Source organism: Gymnogyps californianus, chromosome Z (assembly GCF_018139145.2).
Source record: "Gymnogyps californianus isolate 813 chromosome Z, ASM1813914v2, whole genome shotgun sequence".
Taxonomy (NCBI): Eukaryota; Metazoa; Chordata; class Aves; order Accipitriformes; family Cathartidae; genus Gymnogyps; species Gymnogyps californianus.
The window spans coordinates 65,948,351-65,962,917 of NC_059500.1; the positions used below are offsets into that span (position 1 = coordinate 65,948,351).

Below are 14,567 nucleotides of genomic sequence, written 5' to 3' on the forward strand. Positions count from 1 at the left end.
GGCCTTTAAAGTTATTTATAGGACAGAAATCATGGTCTTATACTTCCTGATACAATAGAGAGAAATCCATCACCAATTAAATTCAGTAATTCAACTTGATACACTACATCCTTCCTTTCAGTTTTCTATTACTGTTGGGGGGGGGGGGGGGGGGGGGGGAATCAAAGGAGAGTCCAATGTACAACTGTGTTTACTAAACAGTGATAAAAAGGTAAGAATTTGTATTGGAAACAGACGTTACAGAAGAAGATATTCAACTTCCAACGGAGCAGGGAACCAGAATTAGTTGACCCAAGAATGCTTTCAAATGGAGTGGACATAGCAACAAAAATGTTGTCCTAAGAAAATGCACCTAAGAAAAAATACAAAACAGAAGAATAAAGAATAAAATACTAGTGCAAACTACAATTTTAATCTTAAAAAAAAGCTTCTGCCTGGTTAACATGCTACTCAGTGAAAACTTTAAAATATATCATTTATGATGATGATGTTGGCCTATATAGAAAAATACCATTACTTATTTTTATACATGAATATATGTGCACATCTATTAAAATGAATCTGTAAGGAAAAACTATCCACTTCTTCAGATGTTTGTAATCAGAATTACTCACCATAGTCTTAATTTTTTTAAAATATTTGCAACATAATTATAACATCTTTTAAAAAAATACTGTATTTGGTATGTCTTATCAGCATTTTGTAGAAATTCCTTACAGCTCAGCTTCTTCTCACTTGTTAACCCAGTTTTCAGGCTAACAGGTAATAGGATAAAAGTTATTTCCCCATCAAGCAAAGAATTTCTTTTGCACTAAACGTAAGCCAATGGGCTTTATGGAGTGAACAGAACTGAGTATGCCAAAAAGATACATAAGAGCTTGAGCAATTTCCCCACAGTGTATGCTTCACAACACAAGCACTAAACTGCACATTAAAACTCTGGATCTGACTGTCAGATGCTCTCTCCATGGTCCATGTCCCCACTTAACACAGGTTAATGTTCCTAATTTGAGAAAGCAGTCATGAAAGTAGTTCGAAGATACCTCATAAACAAGCCATCAAGAACTGGAAGAGCATCTGGTGCCATTTCATCACTGATCTTCTGAGTAGAAAGAGGTAGTACTGAAGAAGCACCAAGCTCTCTTGCAGCATGACCAAGATGTTCAAGGATTCGCACAGGATCACTGGGCTTTCCAGATAAGGAAAGCTTTTCCTTTCTGACTTGATAAAATGATTGAGCTAGAACTCCATGACCAGAAACGGCTTTCAAGTCTGTACATAGAACTTTGTTAGTTAGGCTAGGATTTGTGTCTTAAATCTACAACTTAGGTATAATAAAAAAATGCAGAAAGATACATTTAATTGAACAGAAAAGCAAGCACTCTACAAGGAATTGCTTATTCACTATTCCTGACAGAACAAGAAGAATTCATGTCATCTACAGAAATACTTCAAAACAGGGGATACTAACTTAGGTGTTCTAGAAAAGATTCAGATAATGGTATTGTTTTATAAGAAAATGAAAATACTGTCTAGTCTTTAAAAAGCAAAACTATTAAACAAAACAGGTCCAAAAATGAAGTTACTTCTTACTCCTGTTGATTACTAGACTGTATCAATGGCTTACTTTTATTCTTTCTAGCAGATTAGAAACACTGCTTGCATATTTAGACTTATAAAACCAAACAAGTATTTGCATGTCGAATAACCCTTTGGAAGCCAGACAAACTAAACATGGCACAATGATACTCCTTTAATTTGTTCTGAGCAACCATCATAGCAAGCTCTTCAAAACCAGTATTCTTTGACAGAAAATGAAATACTATGTAATGAAACAACAACAACAACAACAAAAAAATCGCCTGCATACCCTTCAAAGAGACATATTCTTTGACCCAGTGCTCCAGACTAAAGCCTTGAAATTTTTGCACAAGAATGCTGCACGAAGGAAGCCCAGACAAAACAGACACTCGAGATGTTAGAAGGTTGTGTAACCTCAATCTCAGACACTCCTCCTTCCAATACCCAGCAGAGATAGCACTACCATGCACCAAAAGAAAAGGCTCTCAGACAAAGAAATCCAAATCCTTTACCCTATCCTAAAACCAAAATAAACCTACATAGGGATAAGAGTGCAATTGCTCTCATTGATACAACTATGTATCACTTTATACGAGGTTCTGGGCTACTTGCAAAATGTGTAGTTTTCTAAACTGAAAAACAAAATTATCTCAAGCTGAAATTTAGTAATATAGCAATATTTATTGCTCTTAAAAGACAGCTAAAGGTGATGGAAATTTCTTTACTTGGACTGTCAGAGTTATAGAAAGCTTCTTTATCATGGGGAGTAACTTGTTGCCCACAGACATTCTTACAGAAAGCTCTTTATCGGTATCCAGCCAACCGGGTTTTCTAAACCACTGCAAGCTTCATCAAACTAAAATTGCTTACAAAAACAAGTTGTAGGAAGCAGTATAGGCTAAATTGAGCTAGGATATTCCAACTGAAGAGGGATTTAATTGCAAAACAGCAAAATATAGTGAATTTGCAGTACTGAAAATGTGTACATAGCTAATCTGGTAACTACACACATGGCTACACCTGAGCTTGTACAGTATTTAAGACCAAATGCAACTACTAGCCAAAACTATAAAGAAGAAACTGCCAAATTTTTTAAATTAAAAACAAAAAAATCACTGTTTCGAAATAAATATATGCTCTAGCAGACCAGCATGGTGCACATGAAGTGAGAAGGATTATCACCATGCCCAAAATCATTAGAACATTTAAGTATTAAATTTCACATTAGCTGCTTGACAAAGTTATCCAAGACAGCTTTTTCCTCCCCAGAGCAGTATTTCTCAGTCTTCCCGGGGGGGGGGGGGGGGGGGGGGGGGGGGGGGGGGGGAGGAAAAAAATAGAAAAATAACTTTTTAATAGATTATGTTTTGCAGCAAAAATACAGATTCACAAACTATCAGTGACCACAAAAAAGTAAAGGCCTTTAAGTATTTAACTCTATGCAAGTCCACTCTTAAATTAGGAACTTTTACTAAAGTAGATGTATATGTATTTTTACTTGCAAACAGTCTTCTCTTTTGAACATTTCACTTTTATTGAAAGAATGCATTTAATTTTGAAATAATTCTAGAATATGGTTTTATACCTTAAACACCTTCTACACTGGAAACTAGTATCATTCAAGTGTCAAACATCACAACTGCAGATGACTCAATGCAAGCCAAACACTAAGTATTGCATATGAAGTGAAACGAGAGGACAAGACACACTGTATTAAGTATTTTATAAACTACCAGCAAACAACTTTTCTTTTATCTTGAATCCCAAGTACAACACAGTTCAAATAAGCTGGTCACCACCTGCTTACTTGACACAACCATGATGGAAGAAAGCACTTCTCCAAACCACGGGCTTCATATACAAGGCCATTCTGGCCAAAGCTAGAAACTGTTTCTCAAAACATATCTGCAAAGTAAAGGGTGCAAAAACCACTCTTATTAAGCTCATTTTACATAACAGGCTTATTGCTTTTTATTTATTTTTCATTATTCTGAAGCAAAATGCAAGCTGCTGATCCAATTGAGAGAAAAAAATAAACAGAAGGAATACAACCTACAAGAGAGAAATCTGGGGCTAGGGGAGTGGATGGGTAACGCTATCTGACACCGCCGCCGCCCCCCCCCCCCCCCCCCCCCCCCCCCCCCCCCCCCCAATTTCCATCCTGATACCTTGTACCCTTTGAATATGACAACTTGCTATCACAGAGCCAAACATGTAAGGCACACAAAAATTTGTAAGTTACATTCCTCATCTAAAGAGGAATGCTGCCCTGAACTGAATCCTTCATGGTAACCAGTTGAATAAATACTGCAGCTAGAGTGGATTAAACAAAGAAAAGATTATTCTAAATTCTTTTATCCCATTAAGTTACTTTAGGAACAGCTTGAACTCACCCTCAAGGAATAACTCACAAGGGGTTAACAGCATTTTGAAAAAACAAAACATAGCACATCCACTATATCATTATCTAACACAGTGGTAATGCTTGGAGAATTCTTGGCTGAATAGCAGTTTCAAGAAAAGGAAATCTAGTAAGCCTGTCTTTAATAAATGCATACTTTGCCAAGTCTTTCTCTTCACCGAGTTGCAAAAACAGCTCCTATACACAGTCTTCAAATGCAATGTCACACTGTCTCGCACATAATTTTATGACACATTACTGCTTTGGTTTTCAGAGGAAAGTATATTATACACTCTTGGTTCTTGGGAAAGGCTGCTAGCAATGATCACACTTTAAAAAGCATGTTAAAGCTTGACTTGCTATGTCCTTTGTTTTACAGCACTGTAGACTATCAGATTGATATTTGAAGAAGTTTCATCATTCCAGGCTATTTTTCACTTGTTTGTGTATTTTATTTTGAGCTGCAGTATTATCACTGTTTATTATAGTAAAGTCTATGCTTCTCTAATCAAAGATTATACAATTTCACTAATTTCTAAGCCTAGCCAAAGTTGGGATTTGGATGGTGAACAAACTATGACTCAATTCTGAAAACACCGTGTGATGTTTGCCAATAATGCAGTCTTCTAGAAAAAATGGACTGGAGTGTTTCCGCAACATTTTTGCTGTAGAGGTTCACTATTCCGAGAATCCTATTAATACACTGCTACTCCTGGATTATCCCGTAGTAAACACTTACAACAGACACTAACTGCTACCTCTGGACAGCCAAGAGGAAGCTGCTAAGATTCTTGATACGGATTTCACAACAGTTATTACAATCATAGAATCATTTAGGTTGGAAACGACCCTTCAGATCAGAGTCCCACCGTTAACCTAACACTGCCAAGTCTACTGCTAAACCATGTCACTAAGCACTACGTCTACACGTCTTTTAAATACCTCCAGGGATGGTGACCCAACCACTTCCCTGGGCAGCCTGTTCCAGTGCTTGATAACCCTTTTGGTGAAGAAATTTTTCTAATATCCAACCCATTTCCTCTTGTCCTATCACTTGCTACTTGGGAGAAGAGACCGACATGCACTTCGCTATGATCTCCTTTCAGGCAGTTGTAGAGAGCGATAAGGTCTCCCCTCAGCCTCCTTTTCTCCAGGCTAAACAACCCCAGTTCCTTCAGCCGATTCTCATAACACTTGTGCTCTAGACCCTTCACCAGCTTCACTGCTCTTCTTTGGATGGGCTCCAGCACCTCAATGTCTTCCTTGTAGTGAGGGGCCCAAAACTGAACACAGTATTCGAGGTGCGGCCTCACCAGTGCCGAGTACAGGGGGACGACCACTTCCCTAGTCCTGCTGGCCACGCTACTTCTGATACAAGCCAGGGTGCTATTGCCCTCCTTGGCCACCTGGGCACACTGCCAGCTCATATTCAACTGGCTGTCGACCAACACCTCTAGGTCCTTTTCCATCGGGCAGCTTTCCAGGCACTCTTCCCCAAGCCTGTAGCGTTGCATGGGGTTGTTGTGACCCAAGTGCAGGACCCGGCACTTGGCCTTGTTGAAACTCATACAGTTGGCCTCAGCCCATCGCTCCAGCCTGTCCAGATCCTGCTGTAGAGCCTTCCTACCCTCAAGCAGATCAACACTCCCGGCCCAGCTTGGTGTCGTCTGCAGACTTACTGAGGGTGCACTCGATCCCCTCATCCAGATCATTCATAAAGATAATAAACAGAACTGGCCCCAAAACTGAGCCCTGGGGAACACCACTTGTGACCGGCTGCCAACTGGATTTAACTCCTTTCACCACAACCCTTTGGGCCCAGCCATCCAGCCAGTCTTTCACCCAGCGAAGAGTACTCCTGTCCAAGCCATGAGCAGCCAGTTTCTCCAGGAGAATGCTGTGGGAAACAGTGTCAAAGGCTTTACTAAAGTCCAGGTAAACAACATCCACAGCCTTTCACTCATCCACTAAGCCCACTTATTAATCCTCTTTGGCCTAAGCTGCTGCAGTATACAGCATTTACTGCTCCTCTTGAACATCATCTGAAAAGTATGAACTGCTCATCCTCAAAAAGGGGTTCAGATTGTCTGCACCCAACTTGGTGTATGCAAGTTATCTTTAGTGAGTCATGTAGAGTTTGTCTACAATCAGAAGGAAACTGGCCCTCTGTTGAGGTTCAGTACTGAGACTTCTGAACCATTACTGAAAAAAAGGTTAATTAACAGTATAGACAAAATAATTTCAGGACAGGTGCTGAAATGTCAATAGCATCATTGTAGTTAGCCTGCCACACTTGTAATGGAGTCCCTCTCTACACGTTCTCACAATGCTGCAAAAACTACTTTAGTACCATTTCAATTGCACTTGATAGCACTGCTCTCGAATGCTTAACTTTGTGTAGCAACTCATCCTATTTTATTTTGGCCTGATACAGAATAAAAACACCTGTGTGAGAGCTGCAACTAATAGCTGATCCTTAGCCACAGTTCCACAATGTTTCTAGCACCTCCGCAGTGACCAAACCCTACAACTGCTCTTGCAATAATTTTTGCTTTGAGCTACAGCATATACGTTATCAATGGAATATTCTGCTTTAGAGATGCAAAGGGTATTTTCTGGCAGTTGTTCTAATTTTGAAATGTTCTTGCAATATTGCTATCATTTAACCACTACAAAAGTGGTTTCATTGGCAAGTGTTTGGGGCTACCTTCCAATTGCAGACAGCAACTTTCACAGAAGTGCCTAGCCTGTAGAAACTCCAGGCTAGACACCCACAATGCAGCGTTACCAGCACTGACTGGGAAGCCTGCTTAAAGCACGCACGCTGAACTGGACGACTTTTAGCTACAACAAACAGTACTGATGCACCCTACTTAAAACAACTGAAACAAATCACAGTAATTTAAAACAGTTCAAACCCCCATTTTAGGCAAAACCACTGAAGCTTTTTATAATGATGATGGAAGCTATGTTACTCCATATGCACAAACAGTTAAATCATTTGGAACGTTACCTGAGGGAGATTTGCTGCCGACAGCCTTTGTCCTCTATAGCCCAAATTTCCTAATGGAAGCAGGGTCTTGAGAGACTACTTTTCACACAGCTATTTGTCCAGACTCTTGGAATATGACCTAATTGGTGGCCAGAGATTCAACATGTGATGCAAGAACTGTATTTCTGTTTAGCTCTGTTCATTTTGTATTTTCTTCAGATTTAACTGTTCGTTAAAAGTTATTTTATTCAATATTCACTGAAAACAGCTAATAACTGAGACAAAGATACCATTTCTCGGATGTGTTCTATACAAGCTGAGCATTTAACTCCTTTTACATTTAAGAGTCCCACTTTTTTCTAATATGAAAAATGAATGTGGTCTAAACTACCGTATTTTCTACTATTTCATTAGAACTCATTTTTCTGTTGTATTCAACACATGCTGGGCTGCAGTAAGAAGGTGACCGGCTACTGCTTAATAATTCAATGTCAGGATGCTCTTCCCCCTTCTATTTCATTTGTGTTTCCCAAGACAAGGAATATTTCAGTACTTACAGAACCAAATGGGACTCTAGACAATTCAAACGAATCCCTGTTGATCAAGTTCTAGCATATGCATGTACACACAGGAATACAAGGTCTACAAAAGCACTGGAAATAGATTAATTCAACTACAATATGCAGTTAAAAGTTTTCAATAATCACAGTGTTACTCTACTAGCCTTGTAAACATCAACTCACAGAAGAGTTCAGTTTCAAAATAGTAAGGCAAACAAGGATAACCACATCCCATTTTCCGCCTGTTTTTGCTGCTTCTTTCTGATATGCACATAAAACCACCCATAAGGTGATGCCACACTTCAAAAAAAAAAAAAAAGATATCACAAAGCCAATAAATCCATCAAAATATGATTTAATGATTTCTAACAATAAGATGCATATATCTGGCAGTAACACAAGAGTACGGGGCTTTTTTAATTAAAAGTTAAGCATCAACTTCTGGAATACAGTTTAATTACAACTTGCATGGAAATAATAGTTTTATTATGCTTAGTAATATTTAAAAACCAGAAAATTCGTGTAATGTGTTAAATGAGTTTTAATGGGTTGTAAGTAATACTACTTAAAATTAGAAAATATACTCTAACAACCTCAAATAAGTTAATACAGTACTCTGCTTTTCCATGAGGTTTAACAGGTGTCTAGAGAACTTCTCCTAATCCTGAAAGGGTTGAAAACCACATCAAACCTCTTCATGAAGATTTTCCTTGCTAATGGGATATAAATTTTTGCCCATTAACAGAACATCAATTATTGGATATTTTATGGCATTATAGAAACTTCTCCAAAAACTTAACTAAATCTACCAATGAAAATTTTAAAGTAATATTCTAATTTTCTATCATTTTGTTTCAGGCCCTACAATAATCTGGGAAAAAAAAAGATTTGAGCATCTAGAATGTGCACCTACATGCACAATATTGTAGAAAAATACTATTCAGTCTGACATTTAACCTAATACTTGAAAGAACTGAGGATAAAATAATCATTTAGACACATTATATGTATCAAAATTAAACAAAATTATTCAATGGCTGCTACTATGAGATCTCAAAAAGCCCCCCGCCAGCTATGATATGAGCGTCTTCAACTGGATGAGAACATATAATGACATCAGAAATAACCACTTCACTTACAATTCATTTACACTAACACTAAGAGAACAGAATAGTTGTATTTCAAATTAGTATCACTTTCACTTAACTGGAAGTACAAACTCTCATAGCTAGACAGGTCAATGTACTTCCCTAACTTAAATACAAAATGGAAGATAGAAGAGTATTTATTTTATGGGTCTGTCTTCACACTGTAGTCTCTTTCAGATCTATGTATCCATCACCCGAGGTCACAATAGGGAAATGTGATACTGTAAATTCAGGCATTGTAAAAACTCTATTTAGGTGTTTTGGGTTTTTTTAATGTTAAAGAACAGAGCTACAATAATCAAACGCTATTTATAATTTGCTTAGGGAAACGTAGGTCTATTGACTTGGTGAGTCTTATTTACATAGTGACTCATGAACTCTTGTACATTAAATGAAACTTCCTGAATCCCAAGTTATGCAACTAGATTAGCAAGATAACCATGTTCGCTAGCATACAGTATTTTTTCCCTAATTTTTAAAACTAAAATTATACTATTACTTTTTAAATTCTGAAAAAAGTTTACAAAAGAACTGAATTTTTTTACCTGTGAGCAGATTATTATTGCTACATCTATATTACAAAGCATGAGGAAAAAAGCCCTAAAGAGTTGTTAAAGTAGGTGCGTTTTTTTCCAACAGCCTGTTAAACTTCATCTGTCTCAACTTGTAGTTATCATTACAAATGTTCAATTCATAAATACAAATTCCAAATATTTCATAAGTAGTTAATATAGCTTCAGGGATACAAGAAAGTACATACAATATGAACTGTCTGGTACATATGATGGGAATTTTTTTTCCTGAAGATTCAAAAGTGATATGAAAACCAATGAAAAGCATGCTTCTGTTGTGACGCATTCCCCCAGAAGTCTTACAAAAATTATACTATTGAACAATGTAAACATAAGTGTCAGGTTGCATCTAGAGTAACAGACCACACATTATGGAAGAACTTACAAGAAAAGATTGCCAAATTTCTGATCTGCTACTGATTAGCAGAAGAATGTTATGCATTTGTTCCTAGTTGTAATCTAACCTTCATGCATATTCAAAAGCTAGAGTATATGCATAGTAACAATAATCTTGTATGATGCTTCTCTACACAGTTTCTTTAGTAGTAGGGGTCCTAATGAAGGTAATTTCAGGAAGCTGGCAAATTCTGTATAATTTCACTACACAGAAAATATACGCAGATTTCAAAAAGAACAAACTTGTTATAAATTAGAGCTCATACTGGTCCTTGGCCATAATATAATAATAATAAACAAGGTACTCATCATTTTATATTGCTTAACACTTTGAATGCCATTTTCATTCATACTTATGTTTTACTAATGTTCCCCTTTTAAAAATGTATGAAGGATTGTTGCTTTGTAGTTCACATTTATGCGGCTTTCCTAGAACGCAGAATACCATACTGAATGCCTATTGTGCAGAAATAACCCTGAAGGCTGTATCATAGCAGTATGCAGTAGAAAACCCTTACCAATTTTTCATCAACTGTGATGAGTTGCGTGTCTCGAGTTTGGTCCTGTGCCAGCCGCCATGTGGAAGTGCTCAGTGACCTGCGGTGCAAGACTTGAAGTTAAAAAATGATTCATGCAATGAGAAAATAGAGGCAGACAAATCTTACATAAACAAGTTACTTTAACAATATCCGTCTTGTAAAAAAAATTGAAGAGGGAGAGATGAGGGCACAAAAATCCTTTTTCTCCCCAATTAGTTCTGTCTGCTGAGTTTTTGGCAGACTCCCACTTAGCAGTTCACAACAGGCTGCACTTTATGTCAGCCTACAGGCTCTCTGTCACAGAGAGACTGCCAGTGGCAAGGACTGTACTGCTCTATATAAATGTACAGTAGCTGGTTTGTCACGAACAGACAGAAAAATACAAGGCTGCTGCAAGCGTTCTGGAACTCTGATCCTTAAAATGATGGCATCAGAGAAAAAAAATCCTAAATCTATTTGTAATGGTAAAGCTCCAGTTCTACACTTTAAGATCAAAATATTAACAAATGTATAAAAAAACCCCAACAACAACAACAAAACAACAAAACAAACCCTAAGCTGATAATTCAAACAAAATTTTCTGGTTTTGAGTGGCCAAAGCTCACAACTATTTTGCTTCATTTCTAAATCAGTATGGGTCAGCTTATTCGTTTCCAAGAAATATCATTAATATTCTTGCGTAATTACTAAACCTGTAAGGTACAGATGGAAACACAGAACCCAATTCCACATCACTGAATTATGAAGTAAAACTTGCCCTTAATTTGCATTATGTCACTAATGTCAGGATTGGGCCCTTTGAGTACAAATTATCTTTTGGCAAAATAATGCAACAGCAAGTGAAACAAGCCAAAAAACCCAATTCTCTGAGCTAAGAGTGTGCTTCGCATTTAATTAAGGTCACTTTAAACAAATGAGGCACAAAAATGCAAGAATATAGACAACCGAACAGTAAGAGGGACTACGCCACTTTCGTTTCAACTGTTCTTCAGAAGATTACCTAATATGGGAAGCCAGACGTGCTTGCAGATACAAATGAACTTTGAGATTTTGCCTATGGCATACTTAAAACTATACTTCTAGTAATTTAACACTATTGGTAATGTTTACCTAATTTTTGAGGAAACCATCCATAAGTACCTTTAAAAACACCACAGCTTTTAAAGCCAAATTCCAAGACTTTCAGAAAATCTGCAATACTATCCAAACTAACCCCTCCCCACATAAACTGTAACTGTTAAATAGTCAATAACATGAAAGGTGTCTCAGGACCAGACAACTTGCACACAATCATTCAAAACCCGTAGAATTAAAAGAGCCTATCTTCTACCGCATTCTACCACGCCATGGAAACATGGAAGACCTAACTGGGGGAACAGTCTCCATAACAAATACACCTACCATGTCTTCTAATCTCAAATGCCTCCCTAATTTTTGTTGATTCTAGTGAGAATGCATTTGAAGATATGAACTTGATCATTTAATTAATCTAGCTGCATTGGATTTAACACATTAACTAAAGCATTCAATTTTCAGATAGTATTAGCATGGTAAAGTTTTCAGGAGGTAAAACCTACACTACAAAGGAATTTGAAATTAGTGACTATAAAGAAAGCCACAAGAATCTTATAAAACTAAGCAATTGGAACAAAGTTCAGTTCAGTAATACTTCAAATGCAGATTCCCACAAATCTATACTTCTAACATCGAATACACTCCACTAAATTACCTTCCATTTGCCAATAACAACTACAAAAAGTCTCCACATCGTGAAACACACACTCAAAGCACAAAGTTTATAGAATCACCCAACTTTGTGACATGGACAGACACATCTATTCCTATTTAAAATGACGAAATCTGTCTGGAAGGGTACTTTGAAGAACAAGATGAAGTTTTCAAGTGCAAGGGAGCACAAGAATTTCATAAACGTCGAAATGATAACTGCTCTGTTAGCTCAAAATCTCTGTCCCAGAGAGCTTCTGGCTCAACACAGCTGTCATTTTTAAAATCTGTACATGTAAAACAATACATCATAAAAACAGATTAGACAGATACTGCAGTATGCTACAAGAAACGGCTCTTAGATGGTCCTTATTCAAAAACACACCAAGAAAAGTTATCTTAGCAGCTGAAGCCACAAAATTTCCAACCTTAAACAAGGCAAAAACATTGTAACAGGAACATTAGTTTCTCCTCCACTCCAGGAATTTTAGTATCAAAGCAGTATTCTGCAGGTATTCTAGAACTTCATGTGAAACAGTGTTCACTACACTACTTAATACATGGCCAAAGAAGGACATTGGATTATGCAATCAAACTGGTCCTTTCTGGATAGAAAATAATCTAAACTATGAATCAAGAAGTTCTCTGAACCTTGCTCTGTGGAGAGGTCTGATGAATATGTAAAAATTTGAGTATGTCGGATTTAAGAAATAAGGCTGATCAGAATCACACATTTTCTAGCAATATAAATGCAATTTGGGACAAAATTTAGCACAATTCAATTTGAATTTGGTTGGCTGTTTTTCGGTTTTGTTTGTTGTTTTTTTTTTTTTAATTTGGAAAAGCATTAATCAGCTTTGAAAAGTACAAATGCCATGCCCTTCCAAAATTATTTCCACTCAGCATTAAGTCATTTGACATCGTTTTTACTCAGATGATGGCTCATTTTGGAAATTTCTGTATTTGCAGGAAAAAAAAATTAAAGAGATTTCAAACCATTATAGTTAACAGGGAAAAGTAGGGTAAAAATCCCACCAGACTAAAGGTGGGCAGAATCTCTCTCTGAGATGCCTCTACACTGCATACAGAGGGAGCTGCTTTTTTGCACAAGATGTCTCTGTCAACTGGGATACATTGCAAGGCATCACACCTTCCAGCTCTCCACAATGTTTTAGCTCTTCTTCTACAAAAGCAGACAGATGGTTTACTAACCTAAGTCAACTTCTGCTCCTCTTCATCATTTTCAAAGCCATTTATCTTGACTACACTATTCTGGAAAAAGCCCAACTGTTACTGGAATTTGCAACCTTGTACATTTCTTAAATGTCCAGCCTTCTGTCCATCCCTGGACTGCAATGAGTTGGAAAGAACATACTTTCCTTAAGAACCTCCTATTTGAAAAGTAGTTGAAAACTGGCATTCGGACTAGACTAGGAATGTGAACCTTAAGTCCATGGAGGTCTCTCTGTGTAAAAATACATAAAACAACAGTTTTGCTTTAAAGATGACAGGCTGTTGATATTTCCATTTGTTGCATCTCTCATAGGAAAGTAACCTGGAGCTTAGAAATACCAGCAACTCTGAAATTTCATGTGATCTGAAATACTACTATTTAAAAGTTAATAGAAAGTGTTACTTGATTCCCAGAGCGCTTAATTTTCAACAGGTTTCATTGCAAGTTTGTCCCTAATGTCAGACACTTAACTGAGGAGATAACCAGGAAACATACCTCTTTCACACAATCCTCTCTTTTCAAAACTCCCACAATGACAAGTATCATTTCATCACTCAAGTTTCCCCTTCAAAACTGTATAAACTTTACAACATTTATTTTACCTTCAAATTAAATGAATACGCAATCTAAATCACTTAAGTGACCACTCAACCTTTTATTCTGTCCTCAACAGTAAAGTAATTCTCACAAAATTCCCAATTAATACTTGCTTCTGCCCACGTCCAGCTTGACCTTTATGTAGCTTTTGTGATAAACTTGCAGAAGTATAAAACATACTTTTTACAGTTCCATTCTCACAAGGTCCTCCTTTCTTCTATCACTGACCTCCAGAAAGGTAATCTGCTTTCGTCCTTTCTCTTTGTAAGCAATATGGGCCCTCATTATCCCATTTTGCCTCTTTTTGACTGCTTATGCATTTTTTTTTCCTGTTGAAACATCCTGGGATGAGGCCTTAAGAGCAGGAAGTTCCATTCCTTACCCTGTTCCAAGACTAATCAAACTGATTTAAAATTACTGTACACAGAATACTTTAAATAATAACAAATAGACCAGCAATATAATTCTCAAGTTCAGAAACTATACAGAAAGTTTTACACGTAATAGCTAGCAACAATAAACCCTGCTATCTTCTAGCCTTATTAATGTCCCATTCAAAACACATATCAGACAAACTTCCCTCACAGTTACTATCTAATAAACAAAGTGTAATTAGACTCCAAACTGGCCACAGCTCCACTGTGGATCTGCCCAAACATTTTTCTTATAGTGAGCTCCCTAGTGACGAACAAACAAGCTTTTAAATGTAAAAGCCTGGCTTTATTAGAATAGCTAGCCTTTTAAAAGAAAAACCCTTCAAAACTACATAGGCAAAAGTAAAATGAAAGTCCATAAAAATAAAAGTCATCCATGTCCTTTATG

At 37.1% G+C, this 14,567-nt stretch overlaps 1 protein-coding gene across 1 annotated transcript in view; it reads right to left on the bottom strand.

The window, feature by feature from the left end:
• NDUFS4 (NADH:ubiquinone oxidoreductase subunit S4) overlaps positions 1 to 14,567 on the bottom strand; it is a 49,596-nt gene that overhangs the window by 18,499 nt on the left and 16,530 nt on the right. The window contains exon 2 of the mRNA XM_050913268.1: positions 10,169 to 10,247. Within this exon, the coding sequence (XP_050769225.1) occupies positions 10,169 to 10,247 (79 nt within the window). The remainder of the gene's footprint in view (positions 1 to 10,168; positions 10,248 to 14,567) is intronic.